Raw genomic sequence first — 15,218 nt, 5'->3', positions numbered from 1 at the left:
ACTGCCTGTTTAGGCCCGATCCTATTGGGATCGGGCCTAAACGGGCAGTCTGACATCCCTCTCACAATCCAGGACTGCTGGCTCCCAACTGCTCGCCTGCCTGCCTTCCTGATTGCCCCGAACCGCTTCTGCCTGCCAGCCTGATCACCCCCTAACCACTCCCCTGCCAGCCTGATTGATGCCTAACTGCTCCCCTGCCAGCCTGATTGCCCCTAACTGCCCTCCCCTGCTGGCCTGGTCACCCCTAACTGCCCTCCCCTGCAGGCCTGGTCCCCCCAACTGTCCTCCCCTGCAGGCTTGGTCTCCCCCAACTGCTCTCCACTGCAGGTCTGGGTCCCCCCCAACTGCCCTTCCCTGCAGGCCCGGTCGCCCCTAACTGCCCTCCCCTGCAGGCTTGATCACCCCCAACTGCCCTCCCTTGCAGGTCTGCCCCCCCCCCCCCAACTGCTCTCCACTCCTGGCCTGATCGCCCACAACTGCCCTCCCTTGCAGGCCTGGTCCCTCCCAACTGCCCTCCCTGCTGGCCATCTTGTGGCGGCCATCTTGTGTCCACATGGGGGCAGCCATCTTGTGTGTTGGAGTGATGGTCAATTTCCATATTACTCTTTTATTAGATAGGACTAGAGGCCTAGTGCATGAAATTCGTGCAGGGGGGGGGTTGTTCCTCAGCCCAGCCTGCACCCTCTCCGATCTGGGACCCCTCAAGGGATGTCCGATAGGAGCGGGCCTAAACGGGCAGTCGGACATCCCTCTAACAATCCAGGACTGCTGGCTCCCACTTGCTCGCCTGCCTGCCTTTCTGATTGCCCCTAACTACTTCTTCCTGCCAGCCTGATCACCTCCTAACCACTCCCCTGCCAGCCTGATTGATGCCTAACTGCTCCCCTGCCAGCCTGATTGCCCCTAACTGCCCTCCCCTGCAGGCCTGGTCACCCCTCACTGCCCTCCTCTGCCGGCCTGGTCACCCCTAACTGCCCACCCCTGCAGGCCTGGTTCCCCCCAACTGCCCTTCCTTGCAGGCCTGGTCCCTCCCAACTGCCCTCCCCTGCTGGCCATCTTGTGACGGCCATCTTGTGTCCACATGGGGGCATTCATCTTGTGTGTTGGAGTGACTCTCACTTTGCATATTATTCTTTTATTAGATAGGATAGAGGCCTGGTGCATGGGTGGGGGCCGGCTGGTTTGCCCTGAAGGGTGTCTAAGATCAGGGTGGGGGTTCCCTTGGGGCAGCCTAGGTGAGGGGCCTGTGGTGGTTTACAGGCTGACCACGCGACCCAAGCGGAGGCCCTGGTATCTGGGATTTATTTATCTTCTAAAATTTATACTTTGTATCCTTGAGCAGAGCCAAGCCTCCTGCTTGCTCTGTGGCCGCAGCTATTTTTGTTGGGATTTAGTTATCTTCTATAATTGAAACTTTGTAGCCTTGAGTGGAGGCCTAGGCCGCCCAGGGTGTGCAGAAAGCTTGGCTTCCTCCATCGCCGGGGGCAACTCAAGCCTCCTGCTCTCTCCAGCTGTGTGGCTGCCACCATTTTTTTTTTAAATGTATTTTATTGATTTTTTACAGAGAGGAAGGGAGAGAAAGTTAGAAACATCGATGAGAGAGAAACATCGATCAGCTGCCTCCTGCACACCCCCCACTGGGGATGTGCCCGCAACCAAGGTACATGCCCTTGACCGGAATCGATCCCCGGACCTTCCAGTCCGCAGGCCAACGCTCTATCCACTGAGCCAAACCGGTTTTGGCATGCTGCCACCATTTTTGTAGGGATTTATTTATCTTCTATAATTGAAACTTTGTAGCCTTGAGTGGAGGCCTAGGCCAGCCAGGGTATGCGGAAAGCTTGGCTTCCTCCATTACAGGGGAAACCCAAGCCTCCTGCTCACTCCTTGGCCACAGCCATCTTGGTTGGGTTAATTTGCATACTTGCTCCTGATTGGCTGGTGGGTGTGGCTTGTGGGTGTATAGGAGTAGTGGTTAATTTACATATTACTCTTTTATTAGATAGGATTAGGCTCTTCTGGGCTACCTGCTTGATGACCATTTATAACTGTGTTCCTGTGGGAAAGTATGTTCCATGTGACCAAATTACAAGTGGATCTTTGAAGTACAACCACCTTATAAACTGGAAACTTCCTGTGTGTTTTCACTTATGCTTTAAGTCAGTGGTTGGCAAACTCATTAGTCAACAGAGCCAGATATCAACAGTACAACGATTGAAATTTCTTTTGAGAGCCAAATTTTTTAAACTTAAACTTCTTCTAATGCCACTTCCTCAAAATAGACTCGCCCAGGCTGTGGTATCTTGTGGAAGAGCCACACTCAAGGGGCCAAAGAGCCGCATATGGCTCACAAGCCGCAGTTTGCCGACCACGGCTTTAAGTTAACACTGTGTTGAACTATTCTTTACTTTGGCAACTTGATTTCGAGAAGGAGTGGGAAAGCCTTTGCCATCCCATAAATAAGTTGGGCTAGCCTGTTAATTATATGGGACTTGAGTATAGAAACTGAGAGGTAAAGCAAGCAGCTAGTTGGTCTCGTTTGCTTGGTCATGACTGAGCTCAAGCAAGGGAATCCAAGGTTAGTTACCTACCTCTTCCAGCCGATGAAGTCATGTTTCATGTCTTAAAGCGTGTTCTTTTTTTCTCCCCACTCTCTAGACCCTTGGCTTCTGCGGTCTAAAAGTCCTGTAGGAAACCCCCAGCTGATCCAGTTCAGTAGGGAAGTGATTGACTTACTGAAGAGCCAACCATCCTGTATCATGCGAATTAGTAATTTCATCCCATCCTATCACCATCATTTTGCAAAGCAATGCCGGGTGTCAGACTATGGATATTCCAAGCTGATTGAATTATTAGAAGCAGTGCCTCATGTGTTGCAGGTAAGGAATGCTAAGGGATTATTGGTTAAAGATGGGGATATTCCTCCATGACTTTGGCTACCTCAGCCAAAGAACCAGGATAGCTGGTAACCTGATTAATTCCTAAGAAGTCAATCCAGAGCAAAAGATCCTGTATACGCTTTCTTTAGAGTGCAGAAAACATACACAGGGTGGCTTAAGTTTTTAGAAAGCTATTGAGCTTCCAACTTAAAGGAAGTCCTTAGAGCACTGAGGGTATTTTCCTTCTAATCTCCATGGACTGGCCTTCCTCCTAGCACATACCTCTCCAGAAGTATTCACTGTTACATGGGAACTGCTGTGAACATGGGCTTACCTTTCTTATAAATGAGTTGAAGACAATTACTGCCTGGAGCCTACCATTGATTCCTAAAAAGTCTTTGCCTGTTCATTTATAGTATTATAATAGTAAAATGGCCTAAAAAGCTTTAGCTGTCCTTTAGAGACAAAATTATTCACCCAGACTGATAGCATGCTTTTTGTTTCTGTACTCATGACTATTTTTAAGAGTGTGCAGGGCCAAAGAAAAGGTCCTAGGCCCTGAGCAGTTGTTCATTTTGGTTTACAGTTTGTTGCTCTACCTGTGTTTCCAAATGAAGATCTCATGCATAAAGGGAGTTGTCCTCGAGGCAGTAACAGGGAGAAAAGCCGGTAATGAGAAAGTCAGTATCTGCCAAGGTTTTATTAGTATAAACAATCCAAGTTTTGATTTGCAGATTCTCGGAATGGGCTCCAAACGTTTGTTGACCCTTACACACAGGGCCCAGGTGAAGCGCTTTACTCAGGATTTACTAAAACTTCTCAAATCCCAGGCCAGCAAACAGGTTGTTGTGAGAGAATTCTCTCAGGCTTATCATTGGTGAGTTGATGAGAATTTTTTAAAAATGAAAGCAAATATTTTAGAATACTTTTTCAAAGCATTATTTTGGAAAACTTATAAAGTTATTCTGTCAAGCCATATTTATCCTTCTTTACCTATTCTCATGGTTAAAATCTAGGTGTTTCTCAAAGGACTGGGAAGTCACCGAATATGGGGTCTGTGAGTTGATAGATATCATATCGGAGATTCCAGACACAACCATCTGCCTGTCCCAACAAGATAATGAAATGGTGATTTGTATCCCCAAAAGAGGTATGTTGACTAGAAGAAAGAGATCTATCTAAATGGTTGTTTTAACATGGAATAATGGAAGAGATGCATCTTTCTCCAGCTTGTCCATGGTTCCCAAGATTCCATGGAAAGTGCTGTGTGAAAATGGCGGTTATGCAGTGGATCCAGGGTTCTTCAGAGTAGGTGGGACCACTTGTTGAGAAGAAAAGCAAGCCAGTGTTTTAGAATCCACCTGTCTCTTTAACTCTGAGCTACTTTGCTATGCACACTTGAAAAGGAAAGAAAACTCACATCAATATTTTGTTTTACCGTTGAGGTCTGGGAGATAAGAGATAAATTAAATCTGCATACTGTCATGTTCTCCCACTATTATTCATCAGTGTTTTCTTAACCTGGGCTCCTGCACAGCACTGTATCCATGAAATTGTTGTACTTCACAGCTATGGCCAGTAATGCCAGTCTTTCCTAGGTTACCTTTTCAGGTGTGTCATGCTCAATATGGGGTCAGGGCGGGAGACAGGGGTGGGTGGCTGGAGAAATTAATTCTAGCTTATAAGATGAAGTATCTGTGTGTATGTGTATTTCATTGTACACATAGTAGCCTGACTTCCTGGTGTTTTGTGCTTGAATGAGTTTAAAAACCATCTACAAAGAGAGAGGAGTGTCTGTTTTAGGTTGTGTGTGTTTGGAAGGCAAAGATAAATGTAATCTGTGCATAGGACTAATAATATTAAGCACAAATGGGTAGAAGAAGGTTGTGACTTGTGTTTGTTTTAAAGAACGTACCCAGGATGAAATAGAAAGGACAAAACAGTTTTCCCAGGATGTGGTTGATTTGCTGAGGCACCAGCCCCATTTCCGGATGCCCTTTAATAAGTTCATCCCCTCTTACCATCACCACTTTGGCCGGCAGTGCAAACTCGCATACTATGGGTTTACCAAACTACTTGAACTTTTTGAAGCCATACCCAATATTCTACAAGTAAGTGAAGAAATCCTTCTCCCCCCCCCCCGCCCCCGAGAAATAGGGAGTTATAAAATAAAATCAACCTTTGAAATATTTCTATCAGAAAAGCTATATTGTTGGCTCATTAGTATTTAGTTTGTGGTTTTTTTCCTTCATTATAGAAGTAAATCATTCCTCAAACTTGTGTTAGGGTAATTATTGAAAAAGGGTTAGGCTTAGTGAAAAAAGGATTAAATACTTTAAATTTTTAAGTTGAATATACTTTCATTAGCTTCATACTTTTCAAATCTCTTATGGGGATGAGTACATGAAGCAATACAAATGCTTAGCCGGTAAGTCATTGGTAACTTAAACCAGACTTCTTATGTTGACTTTTATTAATATTACCATTTTTGACCCTCAAAGTACTTCTTACTTTTTAAAAAATTTTGTGGTGAAGATACACATTACCTATACCTACTTAACTATTTTTAACTGTACAGTTCAGTTATCCTATATAATAAAAGGCTAATATGCAAATCGACTGAATGGCAGAACAACCAGTCGCCATGACACACACTGACCACCAGGGGGCAGATGCTCAACGCATGAGCTGCCCCCTGGTGGTCAGTGCGCTCCCACAGGGGGAGCACCACTCAGCCAGAAGCCAGGGTCATGGCTGGTGAGCACAGCAGTGGTGGCGGGAGCCTCTCCCGCCTCCACAGCAGTGCTAAGGATATCTGACTGCCAGCTTAGCCATCAGTCAGACATCCCCCAAGGGCTCCTGGACTGCGAGAGGGTGCAGGCCAGGCTGAGGGACACCCTCCCCGCCCCCCCCCCCCTGCAACCTTCCCCGCCCCAGGAGGAATTTCATACACCAGACCTCTAGTGTTAAATATATTTACATTGTTGTGCAACCAAGTTCCAGAACTTTTTAATCTTGCAAAACTAAAGCTATATTTATTATAGAACACCAAAGTGCTTTTTAGTTATTAACACATTTTCGGGCCATTTAATTCCATGAATAATCGTAACTTTTTTGGTGTTCCTTTCCTCCTCTTGTGTGTTTTCCAAGGTTTTGGAATGTGGAGAAGAAAAAATCCTCACTTTGACGGAGGTAGAACGATTCAAAGCTCTAGCTGCCCAGTTTGTTAAACTCCTTCGGTCCCAAAAAGATAACTGCCTTATGATGTCAGATCTGCTCACAGAATATGCTAAGACTTTTGGTTACACGTTTCGTCTCCAAGACTATGATGTCAGCTCAGTTTCAGCTTTAACACAGAAGCTCTGCCATGTTGTGAAGGTAACAGATTTTTTTCATGGGATAACACTTGTGGCATTATCTTCCTTGGGGCATTCACCTGTGCGTTAGCATTTCTGTAGGTGCACGTTGCACTACTTAGTGCTTCACAGCTTGCTTTGTATGTCCTTAATACCTTGTGAGGTAATAGAAGATGACTTAGGTTTGGCAGTTTAGAGTTTTGGACTTGCCTTTGTGTGTTTATAAGTGGCCTTGTCAGAGTGATGTCGTCTTGAACTGTTGAGGTCACTGTTTTATCCCAGGTGTTTATTCTCAGTTGTGTCAATCTCAGTGCTGCTGGCCTGAAGTTAGGTCAGTCTAAACAGATCTTCATCTCTGATGTTTGGGGGAGACTGTAATCACAAATCTCTTCTCCTTCCAAATTTTGACTCACTTAAGGAATAGGTGTAGGAGCAAGCTAGCTGAGAATTGCCTTTGTTGTTGAACACTGGATTGGAGAGGGTACCTTCCTCCTCTTCACCACCCTGCACTGAACTGAGCCTCCCAGCCCTAATTTTCAAGCTGCATCCACCCCAGAACCAAGAAAACTCACTATAGGGAGGAAGAAACGGAAAGGAAAGCACACAAAGTGGTGGCAGTCCCAGTCACAGGTCTGGAAGGAATCTGTTTGTGTAGAGGAGGAAAAACCTTCCCTGAAGACGGAGACATAGCTGCCGGAGAGTGGGAAGAGCGCCAGGAGGGGGGAACATTGAAGACCAAGGAGGAGGAATGGCCTGTGGCATCGCATGCTACTGAGAGGGCAAGTGACACAAGGGCTAATGTGACCCGTGGACCTAGCTAAGTGAGCATGTTCGAGAGCTACTGAGAGGGTCTACTTGAGAGAGAAGATAAATAGACAAAGGCACGAAAGGGTGATGGGTGAGGAGGCAGGAGTTGTGAGAGTTGTCATTCAGTGGAAGGAGAGAGGGCAAAGACAGATTTTATTTTGATAAGAGGAAAGTGAGGTAGGGTGGATGAAGATATAGGTAAACATGATGTTTGTCACCAGGAAAAGAAGGGAGTTATCTTCCAAGAGCTATTTTTCTGTCAAGTAGGAGGTGAGAGCAACTGCTTAGAGGGGAGAGCATGGAGAAGGTATACAATTGTCATGGTGGTAAGTGGAAGAGTGCAGGAAATCAGTAGGGGTGCTGGGAGCATGGAGAACTCCCTGGAAGTCTGTGCTCATCGATTTACTCTGTGAAAACGGTGGCTGGGCTGCTCAGTGCAGCTCCAGGACACCAGATAGTTGGGCTCAAGGTGATATTTTGCCAGATGAGTACAACAAAAAGGCATGGACAGAGGAGTTTAGAGTATGACATGACTGCTAATTAGTGGCCCATCAGTGCCAAGATGGAGGAAAGAGGGGCCAAAACAGGAGTCAGTGCTGGTGAAGTTGCAGAAGGATGAGAATCTCTTTGTCTTCTCCCACCCAGCATCTGCTCTAGGCTCCCATTTGCATGTAGGATGCATGGGAGATTTGAATGAATGAATTTGGAAGTGGGCACTGACAGTATCCCAAGTGTGACCCTGGGGATGGTTGCCTGGAGTAGAATCAAGTAGAAGGATGTCATTGGAGATGAGAAATTAGAGGCACTGAAAGGCCATGGTGTGGGACAGGCCCCGGGGATGCTCAGTCACCCAGGACGATGGCAGTGGTGACCACAGACTTTGACGAATAAAGGTGACTGACTGGGAAGCTGGGCTGTGGAGGCAGGAACAGATGGGAAAGGCTACCCTAGCTCCACTCGATTCCCTGGGGAGCTTCTCGGAAATGCCAATGCAGGAACTTCACTGCTGCCTCTGAGATTCTTATGTAATTAGCCGGAGTGTGCTCTTAGCATTGGCATTTTTTATAAGCTGCCTGGGTGATTCTAATGTGTATCCAGGGCTGCAAGTCAAGGGATGTATCTAAGTAGCATCAAAGGAGCAGGTTTTTGTTTTTTTCCCTTGAAAGGCTGGAGTAGTAGTAATGGTCTGGGCATCTAAGAAGATGACTTGGACTCCCCTGGACATATAATATGATTGATTAAACCTCACACCTGCAGAGGAAATGTGTAGTGTAAATCTCAAATCCATAATCTTGATAAATGGAGTGGGGCGTCTACCTACCAGCTCCTGCCTTGGCTCTAGGTGAACATCAGAACCATAGACACACTGGTATCGGGATGTCTCATCAAGTGCCACCCACCTCTCTCTGCCTCTGAGGATCCAAAACCCCAGCTAGGCCCTGGCAGGTGTATTTCAGTGGTTAGAGGGTCGGCCCGCACACTGAGGGTCGCATGTTTGATTCCCAGTCAAGGGCACATGCCTAGGTTTTGGGTTCCATCCCCAGCCCCAGTCGGGGCTCATGTCTCTATCACATCAAAGTTTCTCTCCCCCCGCCCCCCCCCTCCGCTCTCTCTAAAAAATCAGCTGGAAAGCCAGAAAAATGGGAAAACAGTTATAGTAGTAAATACTGGTTTCCCTGCCAATGCCTAAGCAGTGTATATACTGAAACTCTGCCTATTTTAATTTCATTGAAGGCTCAATTCACAGACTCGTTCACCCCTTCCCAAGACCTGTGGGTCTCAGTCACCAAATGCTTATTTCTTCACTTGTTTCTTGGTCCCCATATGTAACTTGTGTCTTTTTTGCAAGGTTTCCCTCCCAATATGCTTAAAAACTGAAATCCTTTACCTTCTTGAGAATCTGAAAGAATGGAGACCTAGACATGCAGTCAGTCCTGAAAATACCAACTTTATGGCAAGTAACGATGGACTAGAATAATGCAGCAGGCCTTATGGTTAGAGTGGACCCGGTAGTCTGAATAAGCCTTCTATCACCTCCCAGTCTAGCCCCTGGGACACACAGGTGGGGTGAGTGGTGTCTGCAGAGCAGCACTGCGGAGTGTTGCCTGCAGTCTAACCACTCCCACCCAGCACAGCGACCCTTAATTCACAAGCTGGACCAGTGGATGCCAGCTGGCCAGTCTTGTCCCCTTCCCTTAGGGGGCAGTGGAAAGAATGTCCTAAGAGAGGGGGTGGTATGGATGGAAGTTTCTGGTTATGGACCAGGAAGAAGGGAGAGAATAATTTTACTAGAAGGGTTGGTCTAGTGTCCCAAAGAAGCTGAAAACAAACCCACTCTTTACTTCAATTTAAGAGAAAGATTTAGAGACTTTTCCTCTTTGGGTCCCATTAGCCAAAGGAAACTAGCTGAGTTTGGATAAGTTTGAATTCTTTTCCCCAGGTTACTGATACGGAATCTGGCAAGCAGATCCAGCTGGTCAACCGCAAGTCCCTGCGCTCTCTCACTGCCCAGCTGCTGGTATTGTTGATGTCTTGGGAAGGAGCCACCTTTCTTTCTGTTGATGAGCTCAGGAGACATTATGAAGCTACCCACAGCACTCTGCTCAACCCCCTTGAGTATGGATTCATGACCCTGACCGAGCTTCTGAAAAGTCTGCCTTACTTAGTTGAGGTATGAGTGCTAATGGTTCTTTAAAGCCATTGTAATGAAACTGTTGAGTTGGATATTTCTGGATTACCTAGTGGTCTAGGTTAGAGGGTGTAGAGCTGAAAGGGACCAAATGGTCATTTTATAGTTGAACAAACAGAGGCAACCTGTCCAAATGAGTGTTAATCCAGGCCAAAAGCCCTGGCCTCCTGATTCTTGAACTGGGGTACTTTTGTCCTGCATTAGGCTGGATTTTGCTACTGTACCTCTCTCTGAATTAGAGTGATTGCATGGTGACTTCATGTGACGGACCAGTCAGATACAGGTCAGAAAGGAAGATTGACTGGCTGGTCACCCAAGGCACCCTTTCAAGAAAGGCACTTCCAAGATTAGAAGAATTGTTAGAGAATAAGGTCCTAGAAAAATTACCAAAATTGACTGGAAGTTAAAAATTAGACTGTCACAAAAGAGACTAAATGTCATTGAAATTTTACCACTGAAAAAGGCACCAGGACCAGATGGGTTAACAATTGGGTTTTAACTAACCCTTAAAGAATGAACTTTTTAAAAAGTATTCTAGGCCACTTGATGCAAAGCTCACTATTTCATTTTATGAAGCCAAAATACCAAACTTGAATACCAAAAGCCTAATATGGTCACTCAAAAGAAAGTGTCTAAATAGGATATTAACCAATAAAATCCAAAAGAGTAACATACCATTGTTCTCATATAACCATGTGATCAATAATTAAATAACTAAAAGGTATTGACAGAAAATTTCTCCTTGGCCAAACTTCATTCAGGCTTCCCAGAGCAGCCTTCTAGACCAGCAGTCGCCAACCTTTTGGGCCTCACAGACTACCAGTGGTCCCCGGACCACCGGTTGGCGACTGCTGTTCTAGACTAGACCTTAACCTTGGATGTCAGGAATTTTCCATCCACCAACAGCCTCCCTCCTCGCTTGGCTATAAATCCCCATTTTTGTTTTGTTTTTGTTTTGTTATACAATTGACCCTTAAACAACATGGAGCTCTGGGGCACCACCCCCACGCAGTCGAAAATCATGTATAACGTTTGACTCCCCAAAGACTTCCATTGTCCCTCAGTATCCACAGGGGATTGGTTCCCAGACCCCCTCGGATACCCATATCCACAGATGTCTCTTATATAAAGTGGCATAGATCAGTGCATCCACTTGCCCTTCTGCATCAGTGGACTCCCAACCACCGATCAAAAACAGTACAGGTATTCAGTGAGAAAAATTTGCATATAAGTAGACCCGTGCAGTTCAAACCTGTATTCAGAAGTGAGTCCAGTTCTACTAAGGCTATTTCTCTTCCCCTATGGTAGTAGTTCCTGAATAAAAAGTACCGCCCTAACTGGTTTGGCTCAGTGGATAGAGTGTTGGCCTGCGGACTGAAGGGTACCGGGTTTGATTCCGGTCAAGGGCATGTACCTTGGTTGCGGGCACATTCCCAGTGGGAGGTGTGCAGGAGGCAGCTGATCGATGTTTCTAACTCTCTATCCCTCTCCCTTCCTCTCTGTAAAAAATCAATAAAATATATTATTTTAAAAAAAAAAAAGTACCACTTTAGCTACTGTCCAGCTCGGGCTTTCTTTCACAATATCAAATTCAACATTTTCTGAACTCTTGTTAATCACCTGTTATGTGAACACCAGTTCTGGGTAATGTAAATGGATGTTCAAGACAAAAGGCTTTCCATGGCCAGCTGAGGTTGGCAAATGTCCCTTTTCTTGCAGAATCTCAGTGCATATTAAATATTTTGAAGAGGTTTATGGTAAAGAAATTTGCTTAATTTACTTGAAAACAGAAGAGCTTTGGACCATTTTCCCCTTGTTGAGTTTGTTGTTTTTCAGAAGAATGCCAACATCCTCATCCTGCACCACCGAGTTCTTTGGAACACCACTTTGGGAGATGAGCTTTAGTGGCCTCAGCCCCCAGGCCTGATTCACTCTCTCTGCCTAAGGGTTTGCCTTCCACCCTTCATGCCAGCCTTTTTGTTTGAGACCCCAGGTTTGCCCCTTCCCTTCCTTTCTGACACACTGCTTCTCCAGACCTCTGCCCTTTCGGACTTGCAAATAGAACTCGGGTTTGCTCAAGGCTCCAGCTTTCTCTGGGAGGAGATCCTTGAATGAACCCCTCCTCCTCCTTGACTGCATTTTTAGATTGACTTGGTACCTTGTCACTCTCAGCTGGAGGCCCTCACTTCTGGGCGTGGGGGCAGCCTTTCTGGGAGTGTCTAATGCTGCGTCTTTCTCTTGGCCAGGTTTTCACTAATGATAAGACGGAGGAGTGTGTGAAGCTCACAAGTCTGTATTTGTTTGCCAAGAATGTGCGGTCTTTACTTCGTACTTACCACTACCAGCAGCTTTTCCTTCATGAGTTTTCCGTGGCCTATTCCAAGTATGTCGGAGAAACAGTGCAACCCAAGGCTTACGGCTTCAGTAGCGTAGAGGAACTCTTGGGAGCAATCCCACAGGTGGGTGTTTTCTGAGCTTCTTGGAGAGTCTTCCTGGAGAGCCACAGGCTTACTCTCCTGAGCAGAATAAGGAAATGGCAGGCGTTTTGAACAGATCCTTTCATAACATACAGTTTGTATAAGATGAATGCTTTTAGTGTTCCTCCTCCATTCTGCAAAGCTTTATTAAATTCCCAAATGCCCAATGAGGAAGTCCTAGACCCTGCCCTCAGGAAGGTGATGGGTATTGGAGAGTCTGGACACCCCATCAGTGCAGCCACCAGTGGGCACACGGTGGAGGGCCATGGGCAGGCCCGGCGGGCACCAGAGCCAAGTCGTGAAGGGTGTGTTGACCACGTGGCAAAGGGGAGAGGACAACCTAGGTAGAGGGGATGCATAAGCAGATGCCTGACAGTGAAGTACGAGCTCTGTTATGGGGGCTTTGCTCCTCTGGATAAGGAGCAGCACTCAGTGGAGAGCCAGGAAAGGCCTTCAGGTTTGCATGTGAAAAATACCTCAGTCACTGCTGTGCATAGTACATTTGAGAGAAACAGGAGGGAACAGGGAGCGTGGCCAGGACTCTGGCCATTGCCCGGGTCAGGGTGCGAGTTGTGAAGGGATTGAGCCTGCGTGAAAATAATAGAGCATGTAGTTAGGGACACGTGGGAGCTGAGGTCAGGGCCGTGGTGACAGCTGCCTGTGGGAGCGCTCCAGGAGCCCAGGGCTTGGCCGAAGAGGCAGAGAGCAGCAGCATTAGGTGGAGGGCTTTGTTTAGGATAATGAATTTAGTTTAAGGGATCTGGGAGATCTTCATGAATTCTTTTGGGTGTGTTTAGTTTCTGGAAAAAATAGTAAGGGCTCTCATGTGAGAACTATCTTCATTTATAGACCAGAACTGGTGTTTAGAAGATGATCTTTTTAAAAGCCATAAGGAATATTTTTAAAGCTGAGTCTCACGATTTTTAGACTGCACAGCTTTTCATAAGGGACATGTTTTTGCCAGCCTCTAAATTTTTTTCTTGGCATTAATTCAGTTTTAAATTCTAGTATGTTTAAGGCAGACACGGGTCACATTCTTCCTGAAGTTTAGGGCTTATCTCCCCTCCTTTTCCATTGCTTAACCAGGAGTATGTCTTGTGTGCAGGTGGTCTGGATAAAAGGACATGGTCATAAGAGAATTGTAGTGTTAAAAAATGACATGAAAAGTAAGTAAGCGCCCATCCCTGCCCCTGCAGAAATCCTGGTTCTCTCACTGACTTCTCCCTCTGACAGGTGCTCTTTGTCCTCTAGGTCATTTGAGTTCAAACTGGCCCTCGGCTACTGAGCGTATCCTGGAGGTGCCCAAGACTTGCACAGCCATGGAACTCAAACTTGGAGCAAGTGATGATGGTAAGAAAGGACAGACAAGGCAAAGCTGGTGAATTCTAGCAGAAATGGTTCAGAGTGGGGCTGGGGTAGGTGGGACTCAGTGTGCCATTTTCATGAATTAAAGTTAAGTATCCATACATTTTTCCAAGCATTTGGTTAATAACAGAGAAAAAAACCGGCCTACATTTGATAGCATTTTATGGTTCACTGGTTAATGTTCTTAAGGGATGCTAGCACTTCACTCCCCCTCCAAATGTTAACATGTCAACCCAATTCAGGTGTTAAAGGAAAAAATGATTCTGACACTTTTTAGAACAGTATTTCACCATTGCAATAGGGTCAGCTCTGCTACAAGATCAAGCTCAACTCTGAATACAACAAGGACAAGTGGGGTTTATAGTCAAGGGCATCGGTGGATGGAAAATCACCGACGGGAGACATCAGGGGCAGGGGGATTCTAGCCAAACAGACCTAAGAGGATCCTTGTTAAAGGCAGGCCAAGGACTTAGACATGGTGGTGCGGAGTGGGTGCTGGTGCGGGGGTGAGGAACTTGATCAGATTGCATGACTCGGGGATTCTCAGTAAACTGACTTCCCAGGATTTTTGCTGAGACTCAGCAAGGACAGGACAGACATGGAAGGCCAAGGTCAGGGTCTAGCGGAGAAGAGGGCTAAGAGGAGTCTCAAGTTGGGTCAGGGAGAGTCTTTGTCACAGGACATCCCTGGGAAAGACATGGTAATTCATTCATGCTACTCAAAACAACATTGAGTCACTTAGATTTTACGTGGAACCATCTCTGTAGATGTAAATCAGCTCACTTGAATTGAATTTCAATTTTATTGAAAGACTTTTGAATTCATTGTTATGTATGAAAATTTTGTCTTCATTGGACTCTGACAGTCATTAGTGTTACTGTGTTCTGTGTTTATAACTCAGTTATGTAACACTTTACATTTTTTATAAAGCACCTTAATGTAACCCATCTCTCTCAGATATCACAACAACCTTCAGCAGTTGTTACCTACGTTCCAAAATTCCCGGAGGTGAAGTAGCTTACCCAAAATCACTCAGCTAGGAAGTGACAGTACTTGGACCTAAGTCTTGTAAATGCTGAGCTTTGCTCCTTTAACTACTATGCACCCCTTCTGTGGGTTTTTATTTCCCGCCTCTGGGAGCTTACTGTGGGGCCCTTTTTCTCAGATGGGGTCTCGGGGAGATCTTGGCTTATGGCTCTTCAGTTACCAAAGACAGACCCAGATCTTTCTGGTAATGGCCTTTTCTTAAACCTTGAGTTATTGAGTACTTCCTGCCACTTTTCCTGTTTACGGCTTTGAAACAAAGCCTCGGGCAGACTTGTGTGGACTGTCCTGATGAGCCATACCTACCTCTCCTGTCCAGGGCCCAGTCCAACGGAGCAGGAGCTTCTCCGCCTGACTAGCGCCTCCCCCGTGGACCTACTGTGCGCACCTGTGCCCTCCTGCCTGCCATCCCCTCAGCTGAGGCCAGATCCTGTCATCCTTCAGTCTGCTGATCTCATTCAGTTTGAGGAACACCCTCAAGAACCTTCTGGTAGGATGTACTGTGTTGTGGGCTTAAAAGATAAAATCGCATGCCAATATATTAAGTGTTTGATGGAGGTGGGAGAAACTATACCTTTTTGGGCCCAAAACACCTGTGTTG

The 15,218-nt window shown here is 46.1% G+C and overlaps 2 protein-coding genes across 3 annotated transcripts in view; one reads left to right on the top strand and one right to left on the bottom strand.

The window, feature by feature from the left end:
• The window catches only part of MARF1 (meiosis regulator and mRNA stability factor 1), a 43,967-nt gene that overhangs the window by 24,726 nt on the left and 4,023 nt on the right, over positions 1-15,218 (top strand). For both annotated transcript variants that reach the window (XM_079797355.1, XM_079797354.1), the window contains exons 17-26: positions 2,659-2,879; positions 3,614-3,756; positions 3,896-4,029; positions 4,788-4,990; positions 6,030-6,257; positions 9,483-9,713; positions 11,978-12,190; positions 13,314-13,374; positions 13,460-13,558; positions 14,937-15,107. In XM_079797355.1, coding sequence (XP_079653481.1) covers positions 2,659-2,879; positions 3,614-3,756; positions 3,896-4,029; positions 4,788-4,990; positions 6,030-6,257; positions 9,483-9,713; positions 11,978-12,190; positions 13,314-13,374; positions 13,460-13,558; positions 14,937-15,107 — 1,704 coding nt within the window. The remainder of the gene's footprint in view (positions 1-2,658; positions 2,880-3,613; positions 3,757-3,895; positions 4,030-4,787; positions 4,991-6,029; positions 6,258-9,482; positions 9,714-11,977; positions 12,191-13,313; positions 13,375-13,459; positions 13,559-14,936; positions 15,108-15,218) is intronic.
• The window catches only part of BMERB1 (bMERB domain containing 1), a 114,153-nt gene continuing 111,051 nt past the window's right edge, over positions 12,117-15,218 (bottom strand). Inside the window, exon 5 of the mRNA XM_079797505.1 lies at positions 12,117-12,247. Coding sequence (XP_079653631.1) covers positions 12,145-12,247 — 103 coding nt within the window. The 3' untranslated portion in view covers positions 12,117-12,144. The remainder of the gene's footprint in view (positions 12,248-15,218) is intronic.

This window comes from Cnephaeus nilssonii (assembly GCF_951640355.1).
Source record: "Cnephaeus nilssonii genome assembly, chromosome: 2".
In the NCBI taxonomy this organism is placed as follows: Eukaryota; Metazoa; Chordata; class Mammalia; order Chiroptera; family Vespertilionidae; genus Cnephaeus; species Cnephaeus nilssonii.
Note: the sequence above shows the minus strand (reverse complement) of the source record. Positions and strands in the feature narration are given on the sequence as shown.